The sequence below is a fragment of the Tachyglossus aculeatus genome, chromosome 1 (assembly GCF_015852505.1).
Source record: "Tachyglossus aculeatus isolate mTacAcu1 chromosome 1, mTacAcu1.pri, whole genome shotgun sequence".
Classification (NCBI taxonomy): Eukaryota; Metazoa; Chordata; class Mammalia; order Monotremata; family Tachyglossidae; genus Tachyglossus; species Tachyglossus aculeatus.
Window position 1 is genome coordinate 84,864,785 of NC_052066.1, and position 13,240 is coordinate 84,878,024.

The 13,240-nt window shown below is 41.8% G+C and overlaps 1 protein-coding gene across 2 annotated transcripts in view; it reads right to left on the reverse strand.

Annotated features, from left to right (window-relative positions):
• The window catches only part of COPB2 (COPI coat complex subunit beta 2), a 30,803-nt gene extending 17,921 nt beyond the window's left edge, over positions 1-12,882 (reverse strand). For both annotated transcript variants that reach the window (XM_038764631.1, XM_038764547.1), the window contains exons 1-7: positions 12,849-12,882; positions 7,460-7,597; positions 6,230-6,316; positions 4,769-4,895; positions 3,155-3,303; positions 1,964-2,110; positions 650-749 (exon numbers count right to left, since the gene is read on the reverse strand). In XM_038764631.1, the coding sequence (XP_038620559.1) occupies positions 650-749; positions 1,964-2,110; positions 3,155-3,303; positions 4,769-4,895; positions 6,230-6,316; positions 7,460-7,597; positions 12,849-12,851 (751 nt within the window). In that variant the 5' untranslated portion in view covers positions 12,852-12,882. The remainder of the gene's footprint in view (positions 1-649; positions 750-1,963; positions 2,111-3,154; positions 3,304-4,768; positions 4,896-6,229; positions 6,317-7,459; positions 7,598-12,848) is intronic.
• Between the last annotated feature and the right edge of the window lie 358 nt (positions 12,883-13,240).

Below are 13,240 nucleotides of genomic sequence, written 5' to 3' on the forward strand. Positions count from 1 at the left end.
CCTGTCTCCCCTTCTGGACTGAAAGCACATTTTAGGCAGGGAACATGTCTGCTAATTCTGTTGTATTGTGTTCTTCCAAACACTTATGACAGTGCTCTTCACATAGGAAGTGGTCAATAAATATCCTTAATACCCAGATTTAACAGGTGTATAACCAGTAGAAATATCAATAAAAAATTACAATAGGCATATTTTGCTTCAATAAGCATATTGACATTTTAGTATATTGAGGTTTCATCTGTAGAAACTATGAAAAATCACAGATACTATATTCAAGGGTATAATTTTAAAACCTGTAATTCTATTACTAACATTTCTGATGTCTTTAGTCTTCTAATAATCTTCCTGTAAAATGTTTTACAAAATAATGCAGTACCATCAGCTGCGCAAACTCTGATATGTACTAAATGCAATTTATAATCTGCATTAATATTTCCTACTGAAACTTACAGTGAAATACACCCTTCTAAATAGTAATAATAATAATTATTATTATTATTAATAATAATAATAAATATTATTATGGTATTTGTTAAGCACTTACTATGTGCCAAGCACTGTTCTAAGTGCTGAAATACAGGAATACTTTTTGGTTTCCTAATCAGGGTTAAAACAACAACAACAAAGAAAAAAACACTTAAAAATTTACCATCTTCTGAACCAGTGATGATGATTGGCAGTTCAGGGTGAAAACTGGCACAAGACACATTCTGTGCATGACCTTCTAATGTTTGCACACAAGTTTTATTCTGTAACATATAGAATCAAACATATATTTAATAGAAAAGAGTTAAAGTGATAACCTGAGGTCCTTATTCTACAGTCCTAATAATGTGTTATGGCAAAAAGATATACTCTCAGTATAAAAATACATGAAAACTGGAAATTTTGTTTCCCTTTTAATGTTGTTGCCCTTAATTCCTATGTTAATAGACTTTCATTTCATCACACTAACTTGACTCCTGCCAGATGCCTAAAGAGTGCAGCGTAGTGGACTTTACTATTTGAGTCCAGTTTCAATTTTGCAATTACGAATGTGACTATGCTCAGAAAAGAAAGCCAGTTTCCTAGGCTTCAAGTCAGTCCCTTGTGGACATTTTTCACACGACTTGAAAATTGGAATTCCGCATGGGACTACGAAAACAAAGGAAACACGGCACGCAACTGAGTGGGCTGGAAAAGCGAAACATTAGGCTATTATACCGGTTCGGTTTGTTCTGAACTATTTCTGGGATTTACCATTTCTCACTTTCAAATCCAAGCTTTAGTCAAAGGATGTCAGAGGAAAATTAAGAGTTCCTACTCATTCATTCTGCTACGCAATGAAAATGTAAACAGAAACTCCTATGGCTATCAATTTCTTTCTACATCCAAAAGAAACTCTTGACCACTGACTTCAAGGCTTCCCCGCTGCAGCAATCTACTTATATATTTTCTCTCCACCTGCTAAACCCCAATTCATCGTCACTCCTCTCAAGCTAGCCTGCTAATTATGTCTCCTTCTCAAGTCCTCATAACACTTCCAAAGGGCTTCTGCCAAGGTACAGTGCTCTGCAAACAGTAAGCCCTCAATAAATACGATTGAATGAAAGAATGAAGATAAAGTTTGCAGTGCTATTTCAACATGAGGGCACTGTAACAAATGGGTGCTATCCCCCCAAAATGCAAAGAAGATTATTAGAAAAGGGATGACTGGAATTCAATTTACTTATTCCATATAAATCATTTATGTATTTTTTTACTCCAACTTTTAATATTTTCAATTAGATCTACATGCTTTCCCTACCCCCTACACTGAATATATAGATACAACGTATGTCATCCTGTTTTCATTAAACAGTAAACTCCTCCTGGGCATGCACTGGATCTCTGACCTTAACTTTCTCTCTCAAGAGCCTGCAACACAGTGTCCTGGTTTCAGGAGGCTCTCGATAAATGCGAATGAATGTTGAGTTTCAAATACCTGGTAGTCCCATATTTTAACAAGGCGATCATCTGCTCCTGAAATGAGATATGGTTTGTCACCTCCACTGTAGTAATCAATGCAGTTCACTCCCTTCTCGTGGCCCTCTAAAGTGAAGTTCGGTGAAGAAGAGCCAAGCTGCCAAACCTTCAAAGAATAGAATTAATGAGAATTAACGCCTCACTTATTTCTTCGGAAGCAGTGTATCAGACATGAAAGTGAGTTATGATGGGACCAGTAACTACAACTCTTCACCTTTTCATGGTCTTTCTTTCTTACTTTTCTTTTGTTCGCCCTCCCTCCTTGAGAAATGGAAAGATTTTTGTGGAAGACTTTTGGTGGGCCTATGGAAATTTTTTTTTTTGAAAGGTACTGAAAGAAGGATGTTGAATTATTACCTAAGAAAGGGACAGACAGAATGGAAAAAGTAAACAAAGATCACAGAAATAAGTCAGGCAAGCCAAGTCAGAGAAAACAGAGTTGGAAGCAAAAGGCATGTGGCAAAAATCATGGAGAAGTCTCCTAATAACAAAAAAATTCAAATCTGTGCCAGATGAGAACAATGAAAGGGTGTAGACTAGGGAGTAATGCACCCAACAAAACCCACAAGGAATCAGTAGCCTTTAGAGCACTCTGAAGAGAGCCATATGAAACAGGGAGGCTACGGAGGAGACTGATGAAAACGATTATTATAAACTTGAATTTTACTAATTAGAGATAGAAGAATGGTAAAACATTTCAGGTAAAATAAGGAAAGAGACAAGTTCTTTTGGACAGTGCTGGTACATGCACGTAGTCCACTCGGGAAGTGATTATGATGACAGTGAGATGAAATAAAGAGGGAGAAGTCAATCACACTATTAACGGTCTGTAAACGGGTCTGCTACTGGAATTATAAAGAAAAACAAGAGACTGATGGGATTGTGATAATTTTCACTAATTTTTCTCTGCGCCAACTGAAAGCCCCCACTTCCGCTACCTGATATACTTAATCAGAAACTGAGTCTAAACAGATTTTTACGAGATCTCAAACTCAAAAATAGAGAATATAAGTTAACTGTCAAAGTAACATTTGCTTCTATATTAATTTTTTTTTCCCCAGAAGCATCTCAAATTCTAATTAACCTTCATGGGCCCATACACTATCTCAAAATGTACTAATATAAAACAACACAAATGTGAATAGTATACCTTGATTGTTCTGTCCAAAGAAGCACTGGCAAACTGATTATTATCCTTGGGATTTATGACAATCTGCATTACATAGTGGGTGTGCCCTTCGAAGACCTGAGAGCAAGACCACTTTTTATCCCAATCCCACAGTTTAATGAGCATGTCATCTGAGGAAAAGACAAGTTTTAAAATTAGCCGTAATGCCAACATTCTTCAAACTGTGTATTTACATTGTTACTGACACATTCTAAAAACAAACATATTCACCAATCCCTTCTGCCTTTCCTTTAGAAGGCACAATCAACGTCTCCGTGTAGCTCTTCTTAGTATTTAGAAAGGGTTGCAGCTCTATTGGTAGGTTCAACAGGAACTTTCGGTATTCACAGGAGAAAAGACTGCCAGGGATGGTTAGGTGATAATGCCAAACTTTCAAAGGCTGGGGCCGATAATGCAAACTAGACTTGCACAACTCACGGAAACCCAAACTGCCACTATGAGTAAAAGGATGAAACCGATGACTCGAGACTGTAAGCTCGGGTCTGTCAAACTCTTGTCTGGGTACTCTCCCAGGCGCTTAGTACAGTGCTCCGCACATAAGTGCTCCATAAATACCAATGACGATGACGACTCTTCAAATTCCAAGCAGGAAAGATAGGTCCAAAATATACAGCTGTCTAGAAAATTATCTATTAGAATTTCATTTTCAGTACAGATCGTAACTTTTTACAGTTACATAAATTATTCTTTAAATCCTTCATAGTTCAAAGGGAGAAAGGTCACTGGCTCCTATTCACACCTTATGGAGAAGTTAAAACTAAAAGGTTAGCAGCATTCACCCGTTTCTCTCAGGGAAAGTGGTCATTTGTACCACTTTGAAAGAATCAACAACAGCTAAAAGAAACAACTATGAAATGATTGAAGAATTTAATGCAGGGTAACCCAACGGCGTGGATACCCGGTCTGACCAGAGATGGAATATAAAGAATGCAATAAAAACATTTTTTCAAATGTAATCTTAATTGTAACTCACCCCATAAAAATGTGGGATACTTAACTTAACACTTAATACTTTTAGACTGTGAGCCCACTGTTGGGTAGGGACTGTCTCTATGTGATGCCAATTTGTACTTCCCAAGCGCTTAGTACAGTGCTCTGCACATAGTAAGCGCTCAATAAATACGATTGATTGATTGATTGATTGATTAATGTTTTTCAGACACACAAAAAATAGTCTTCAAAACGTTCCTATAAAGCTTTTAGCCAGATACAGATTTACATGCAATCTTCTGAAACTAGCTTGACTAGAAATGTAAAAACGGTGTTCTGGCAATTGGCCAAACTTTAACTCATCAACATGTAAATGGGCTTTCCCTTTTCTGAGGTCTTCTTTGACAGGAATCTAAGCTATTCCATTTGAAACCATAAGTACAGTGGATAGTTCATTAAAAAACACAAAAGTAGCAGCAAAGATGGCACGTCTGATTAGTTAAGTAATACATACGCTACTTGGCGTTACCATTTCAAATGCAGCAACATTTTGATCGGTATTTTTTCCGTGAATGGAAACTGAACGATCTGAAGGGCTTTTCACTATTAAGCAGAGAGCCAGATGCATCGCACACACTCTCTTACCGCTGCTGGTTAAGATGAACGGTTGCGTCGGATGAACGGCGATACAACGGATGTAGTCTGAGTGTGCTTCAAACATATGAACTCTCTCCAAGGTGTTGTAATTAAATACTCTAATTTGCATGTCATCCTAGGGAAAGGAAAAACACACATTTCAAGAGTGGGCCCTCCTGGGGTTACTTCCCTACTCTCAGCAGTGTTGAGGCTGCAGAGAAATATTCCCACCTCCCCCCCGGCGTCGCTCCGACACCACTGGGCGGGTCCTGGGAGGCAGAAGCTGGAGAGGCGGCTCCTCCTGAACATCAGGACTCTTGGGAATCTGGGACTATGAGGGGACAGATCACCCTGTTAGCGCAGTGAGAAACCTGAAAATGACTTCTAGAGACAATGACACATAGTAAGCACCTAAATATAATAAGGACGCCTTGCTTTTATTATATGTATTGTTGTCCTTGTTTTCTTTTTTTTTTACGGTATTTGTTTAGCACTTACTACGTGTCAAACACTTTCTACGCGCTGGAGTGTGTACAAGTTAACTAGGTCGGACACAGTCCCCGTCCCACATGGGGCTCACGGTCTAAGTAGGAGGGGGAATAGGTAATCACCAGTTTGCAGTTGAGGAAACGGAGGCACCGAAGTTATTATTAGTAGTAATAATAATAACAATGATATTTGTTAAGCGCTTACTATGTGTCAAGCACCGCTCTAAGCACTGGGGTAGATACAAGCTAATCAGGTTGGACGAAGTCCCTGTCCCATATGGGGCTCACGGTCTTAATCCCCACTGCACAGATGAGGTAACTGAGGCATAGGGAAGCTAAGTGACTTGTCCAAGGTCACACAGTACGCAACTGGCAGTGCCGGGACTCTCATATTGCTCTGCGGATTATTTTAATCTTCCCTTCTCTGTTGCCATACACCTCCCTTCCCCGTTTCAAGGCCGGAGGACATGGACAATTGATTATCACCACAATGCCTAATACATATTATTAAATGATTGAATACATACAGCAGCTAAAAACTGTACACTCTCAAGGGCTAAAGACCAAACTTCAAAACACTACAAACCAATTTTGAAAGCGAACATAACAGGCACGGATTTACTGTTATGGCAGTATTGATGAAGCACCATATGTCAGTCGGTGTACTGGGGTAGATACAAGTTAATCAGGTTGGACACAGTGCCTGTCCACATGGGACTCACAATCTGATAAGACGGAGAACAGGTAGTTAATCCCCATTTTCCAGATGGAGAAACTGAGGTCAGAGAAGTGAAGTGCCTTGCCCAAGGTCACAGAGCAGGAAAGCGGCAGAGCCGGGATTAGAACCCAAGTCCTCTAACTCCCAAGCCCGTATTCTCTCCTCTCGGTCATGCTGTTCCCAACATATAGCTTTAGGAATTTATCAACCACAGCACAGAAAAAATGGGCAAAGGAAAAAGTAAGGGGATGTACTGATACTCACCGCTCCTGTCACGACCCAATTCTTTCTCGCTACGAATTTTGCAGCTCGAACAGGAAGATCGCACACTTCAAATGTCTTCACCAGTGTCTTAAAATTTAACCCAACAAAAAATGATGTTGAGAAAACAATTAAAGTCCAATTACTGAAATATACATTACTCCTACTTTAGAAATGATCTGATGCTAACAAGAAAGCTCTTATCAATATGAAAAGTACTGAAATTTAACCAACCATCTATTTTCCCTCTGACTTGCCAAAGGGCTCAGAATTTGAATACCTTATTCAGATTTTCTATAAAATCATTTGATGTGGCAAAAACACATTTTAAAATGCACATTTATACAATTCATTTAAACATTACAATTAGAGTCAGCTTTCCTTTAACCTGTCTTTTCGCTGCAAATTTCGGGTAAAACACTGTAGGGGAATTGGAGAACCGTCCCTATTCAATGTGCGTCTGTCAGGCTAAAATGCAGTGCAGGGTCAAAAGAAAGAGTTGTGTGCATAGACAGTTTTACTGACTAAGGAGATATATTTTGGGGGATCAGGCTACACTATGTAAATGGATGAAGAAGAGCTAAAAATTACGTCAAAATAGCAAACCCTCCATATGATTTAAAACTCTGTAATTGACTGTTATTAAATGTCATTACTAAATATTATTTTTCTTAAATAAGTTCTATACCGCAAAGTTTTATAATCCCTAAAATGTTATCTCGAATTTATATTTTCAATCCAGAGGAAAGGACAGAGACTAATTTCTGTTTGTTGGTGCCAAACGGTGTTGGAGTTCAATCACCAACATCTAAATTACTCCAAACCTTAAGATTAGTCATTTGCTGAAGACCCTTTACAGAAAAGACAAAAAGAATCCATAGGTTCGTCACACAGCGCACCACTACATCACAGCTTTAGGGATTTGGATTTTTTTTAAAAAACTGACTCAAGGTTGATTTTCACTGATATAACTTTTTTTCATAAATAGGTTTTAGAAAGGTACCTTGCTCATGGTAATTCCTACCATAGCACCTAGGCTTCTGTAGTCATTTATTTATTCTAACTAGATTCACGTAGAAGTACACAAATATTCGGTGATGCGACTGTGGCAAAAGCTGCATGTTTTCAAATCCACAAAATGCCGTGGAAATGCATGCCAATTACACGCCTTCATTTACCTACCCACTAGATTCTCTTATTTCCCCACTGACAAATGACCTAAAAAGGTTTTACCTGTGTCTCATGATTCCAAACACAGACGCTGCCATTGTAAAGGCTGGCCAACATCCATGGCTCGGTAGGATGCAAGTCAACGCTCTTCACTCGGTCAGACCGAGCAGTTAGTTTTCTCTTGATATCAAGTCGCAGAGGCTAAAAATGCAAAACGGTTAAAAATGTTAAAATTTTAAAAATAATTGGCTTGAAATATCTTTACCGTACATTCACCACCTTATTACAAGCCCTTTACACGTGGACCTAAAAAGCATTTGGATGCTTCCGCATACCCCTTTCCTTCAGGAGATGACCACGAACCCGCAACATTCACATCTTCAGATATTTCTACCCCTAGATCGAAGTGTGCTCTTGAAGTAAATATCCCCCATCTTACCTCCTTCCCTTCCCCACAGCACCTGCATACATATATAGGTATATATGTTTGTACATATTTATTACTCTATTTATTTTACTTGTACATATCTATTCTATTTATTTTATTTTGTTAGTATGTTTGGTTTTGTTCTCTGTCTCCCCCTTTTAGACTGTGAGCCCACTGTTGGGTACGGACTGTCTCTATATGTTGCCAACTTGTACTTCCCAAGTGCTTAGTACAGTGCTCTGCACACAGTAAGCGCTCAATAAATACGATTGATTGATTGACTGATTGATATATGCATTTAAAGACATTATTTGCCACTATTTGGCAACTTCAACTCATGTCAACTTCGAGACAAAGCAGTTGGGAGCCTGAAAGTCCTGATTCTTTATAGAGTGCTTGTTAAGGATCCAGACAATTCGCTATCCAGGGAAGGGCAACCTGAAGGTTAGTATATCTGGGAAAGGGAGAAGTCAAGATGGGGCTTCAGGTTTCCAGGAAGTTTTAGTTCGGTTTAAAGTGCCTCTCGGGGATTTTCCTCTAGGATTCTTCCCAGGTCAGCAGTACCAAAAAGAAAACCCCTGGAAAAGCAACCTAAACTATCCACCCAAGGATTATAGCCTTCTCCCTGTCCCCTAACCTCACGGCCATGGTTAGGGATTCCGGCCAAACAGATCCCACTTATTGTACACAAGTAGTTAAATGTACCTCTTCAGACTAAAAGGGCTTTATAATCTAAGATGGTAGATGAGCAAAGACTGTTCCTAGATCTGAAGCCAATTTAAAGGGTGACAAGGAGCTCACCTCCTCCAGGAGGCCTTCCCAGACTGAGCCCCTTCCTTCCTCTCTCCCTCGTCCCCCTCTCCATCCCCCTCATCTTACCTCCTTCCCTTCCCCACAGCACCTGCATATATGTATATATGTTTGTACATATTTATTACTCTATTTTACTTGTACATATCTATTCTATTTATTTTATTTTGTTAGTATGTTTGGTTTTGTTCTCTGTCTCCCCCTTTTAGACTGTGAGCCCACTGTTGGGTAAGGACTGTCTCTGTATGTTGCCAACTTGTACTTCCCAAGCGCTTAGTACAGTGCTCTGCACACAGTAAGCGCTCAATAAATACGATTGATTGATTGATTGTTCTAAGCTCTGGGGAGGTTACAAGGTGATCAGATTGTCCCACGTGGGGCTCACAGTCTTAATCCCCATTTTCCAGGTGAGGTCACTGAGGCTCAGAGAATAATAATAATAATATTGGCATTTATTAAGCGCTTACTACGTGCAAAGCACTGTTCTAAGCGCTGGGGAGGTTACAAGGTGATCAGTTTGTCCCATGTGGGGCTCACAGTCTTAATCCCCATTTTCCAGATGAGGTAACTGAGGCTCAGAGAATAATAATAATAATGGCACTTATTAAGCACTTACTATGTGCAAAGCACTGTTCTAAGCACAGGGGAGGTTACAAGGTGATCAGGTTGTCCCACGGGGGGCTCACAGTCTTCATCCCCATTTTACAGATGAGGCAACTGAGGCTCAGAGAATAACAATAATAATGGCACTTCTTAAGCGCTTACCATGTGCAAAGCACTGTTCTAAGCGCTGGGGAGGCTACAAGGTGATCAGGTTGTCCCACAGGGGGCTCACATTATTAATCCCCATTTTACAGTTGAGGGAACTGAGGCCCAGAGAAGTTAAGTGACTTGCCCAAGGCCACACAGCAGACATGCGACAGAGCTGGGATTAGAACCCATGACCTCTGGCTCCCAAGCCCGGGCTCTTTCCACTGATTCTCACATAGTAAGCACTTAACGAATACCATTATCATTACCAGAACAATGTTTAAGCCACCGGTTGAAGGACTTGCTACTTATTCACCACACGGATTGACCCCCCCAGGCCATGAATTCGTATTCCACCACCTGTCTGCTGTGTTACTTTGGGCAAGTCACAACTTTTCTGTGTCTCAGTTCCCTCACCTGCAAAATGGAGATTAAGATTGTGGTACAGGGATTGTGTCCAACCCAATTTTCTTGTATCTTCCCCAGTGGTTAGTACAGTGCCTGGCGCGTAGCACGTGCTTAAATGCCATAAAAAAAGAAGGACCAAGTAACTAAAGCCTTTAACTTGTTTGAGGTGCTAAGTAGAATACATTTTTAGTCCTAGGAGACGACTGGATTTTCCCCCTCTCCCCCTCGTCCCCCTCTCCATCCCCCCCATCTTACCTCCTTCCCTTCCCCACAGCACCTGTATATATGTATATATGTTTGTACGTATTTATTACTCTATTTATTTATTTATTTATTTTACTTGAACATATCTATCCTATTTATTTTATTTTGTTAGTATGTTTGGTTTTGTTCTCTGTCTCCCCCTCTTAGACTGTGAGCCCACTGTTGGGTAGGGACTGTCTCTACATGTTGCCAATTTGTACTTCCCAAGCGCTTAGTACAGTGCTCTGCACATAGTAAGCGCTCAATAAATACGATTGATGATGATGATGATTTTCCCCAAATCAAAGACGTGCCCCAAGTGCAACGAGCGAACCGAGAAGCTACAACATCCTGGGCATCTTAAACAGGTCTAAACTAGTGTAATAAAATTCCTAATATTTACCACCAGTCTCAAATCGGGTACTTTGATCCGGGAAAGAGACTGGGCAGAGTTCTGGCCCAATGCTGGACCAATTGATAACAGCATTAATAGTACCGAACGCTTACTGTGTACTGAGCAATCAATCAATCAATCGTATTTATTGAGCGCTTACTGTGTGCAGAGTACTGTACTAAGCGCTTGGGAAGTACAAGTCGGCAACACATAGAGACGGTCCCTACCCAACAGCGGGCTCACAGTCTAGAAGGGGGAGACAGAGAACAAAACCAAACATACTAACAAAATAAAATAAATAGAATAGATACGTACAAGATAATAGAGTAATAAATATGTACAAATATTAGACGCTCGAGAGAGTACAATACAACAGAGTTGGCAGACGCTTTCCCTGCCCACAATGAGCTTACAGTCTAGAGGTGTGTCTCAGAGCTCGCCATCCAGGAAGCAGCGTGACTCAGTGGAAAGAGCCTGGGCTTTGGAGTCGGAGGTCATGGGTTCAAATCCCGGCTCCGCCAACTGTCAGCTATGTGACTTTGGGCAAGTCACTTCACTTCTCCGGGCCTCAGTTCCCTCATCTGGAAAATGGGGATGAAGGGTGTGAGCCCCCTGTGGGACAACCTGATTACCTTGTATCCCCCCCCAGCGCTTAGAACAGTGCTTTGCACACAGTAAGCGCTTAATAAATGCTATTATTATTATTATTATTCTTAAGTGCTTTTGTCCATTTTCCTCCTGAGTCTTGTGAGTCTCCTAGGTAGGGGGTGGGAGGCAACGAAAGGGCCAGCGATCTGGATTGTGCTCTCCCAAGCGCTTAGTACAGTGCTCTGCACCCGCTAAGTGCTCAATAAATACGACTGAATGAATGAATCGATGAAAGAAACTGTGAAGCAGCGCTCGGCGGGATAGGAGGAGAGGTAGGCAGGGAAGGAGCGTGACCCGGACAAACGAGCACGGGCCTGGAATCTGAAGTCCTGGATTTTAGTCCCTGCTCTCCCACTTGCCTGCTGGGTGACCTTGGACAAATTAAGTTCTACATGCCTCAGTTTCCACATCTGTACAACGGGAATTTAATACCTGTTTTTTCTCTCCCCCACCCCTCTGCCTCACGCTGCGCATCCCAAGAAGGACAGGGGCTGTGTCTGACCTAACTATCCTGTATGTAACCCAGCGCTTAGACCACAGCAAAGACTTCACAAATCACTGATAACTTTCAGCCATACTAAATCACCGGGCAAAAATCATTTTTAATGTAGATAAAACGTTAAGCGGGCGATCATCTTCAAATCACTGTAACTCGACCAGGCAAAAATCACAATAATAAAATCCTCCTCGGAATCAGACTGGGACACGAACCGTACTTTATTAGGAGGTGACTGCCCTCGGTCGGTGATCGCGTCTCCGGGAAACAGGCTGCCCACTGTCTCAATCAATTAATCAATCAATAGTATTTGTTGAACACTTACTGTGTGCAGAACACCGTACTAAGCCACCGCTCAAGAGAGTGCTCTGCCCACCATAAGCGTTCAATAAATACGACTGACGGACACGTTCCCCAAAGGGAGTAGACTGGTTGCGAGCTAATCAATCGTATTTATTTAGCGCTTACTGTGTGCAAAGCACTGTACTTAGTGCTTGGGAGAGTACAATATAACAACAGACACAGTCCCTGCCCACAACGAGCTCAGTCAAGAAGGGGAGACAGACATTAACATAAATAAATAGATATCAATCCATCAATCGTATTTATTGAGCGCTTACTGTGTGCCGAGCACTGTACTCAGCGCTCGGGAAGTACAAGTTGGCAACATACAGAGACAGTCCCTACCCAACAGTGGGCTCACAGTCTAAAAGGGGAAGACGGAGAACAAAACCAAACATACTAACAAAATAAAATAAATAGAATAGATATGCACAAATAAAATAGAGTAATAAATATGTGCAAACATATATACATATATACAGGTGCTGTGGGGAAGGGAAGGAGGTAAGATGGGGGGGATGGGGTAAGGTGGGGGGATGCAGACCACTGCCCTAAATGCTTAATACAGTGCGCGGCACACAATAAGCGCTTAACAAATACCATAATTATTAAGTCACTTTGCTGGGCTTCAGTCTCCTCATCTGAAAAATGGGGATTATGACCGGGAGCCCTGGGCGGGTCAGGGATTGGGTCCAACCCGATTTCCTTGTCTCCGCCCCAGCGCTTAGCACAGTGCCCGACAAATAATAGGCACTTAACAAATGCCACAATTATTAAGTCGCTTCACTTTTCAGGGCCTCAGTTGCCTCCTCTGAAAAACGGGGATTGAAGCTATGGGCCCTCTGCGGGACAGGAGCTGGGTCCAGCCCGACTGCTTGCGTTCACCCCAGGGCTTAGCACAGCGCCTGACGCACAGTGAGCGCTTCACAAGTACCATTATGAAGATTACGTCCAGAGGGGAGCAGCGTGGTTCAGCGGAAAGAGCGTGGGCTTGGGAGTCAGAGGTCGTGGGTTCTAATCCCGGCTCCGCCACTTGTCAGCCGTGTGACTGTGGGCAAGTCACTTCTCTGGGCCTCAGTTATCTCATCTGTAAAATGGGGATTGAGACTGTGAGCCCCACGTGGGACAAACAAAAGCTCCTCACCCTGGGCTTCCAGGCTGTCCATCCCCTGGCCCCCTCCTACCTCACCTCCTTTCTCTCCTTCTCCAGCCCAGCCCGCACCCTCCACTCCTCCGTCGCTAATCTCCTCACCGTTAGGCCTCGCTCTCGCCTGTCCCGCCATCGACCCCCGGCCCACGTCCTCCCCCGGGCCTGGAATGCCCTGC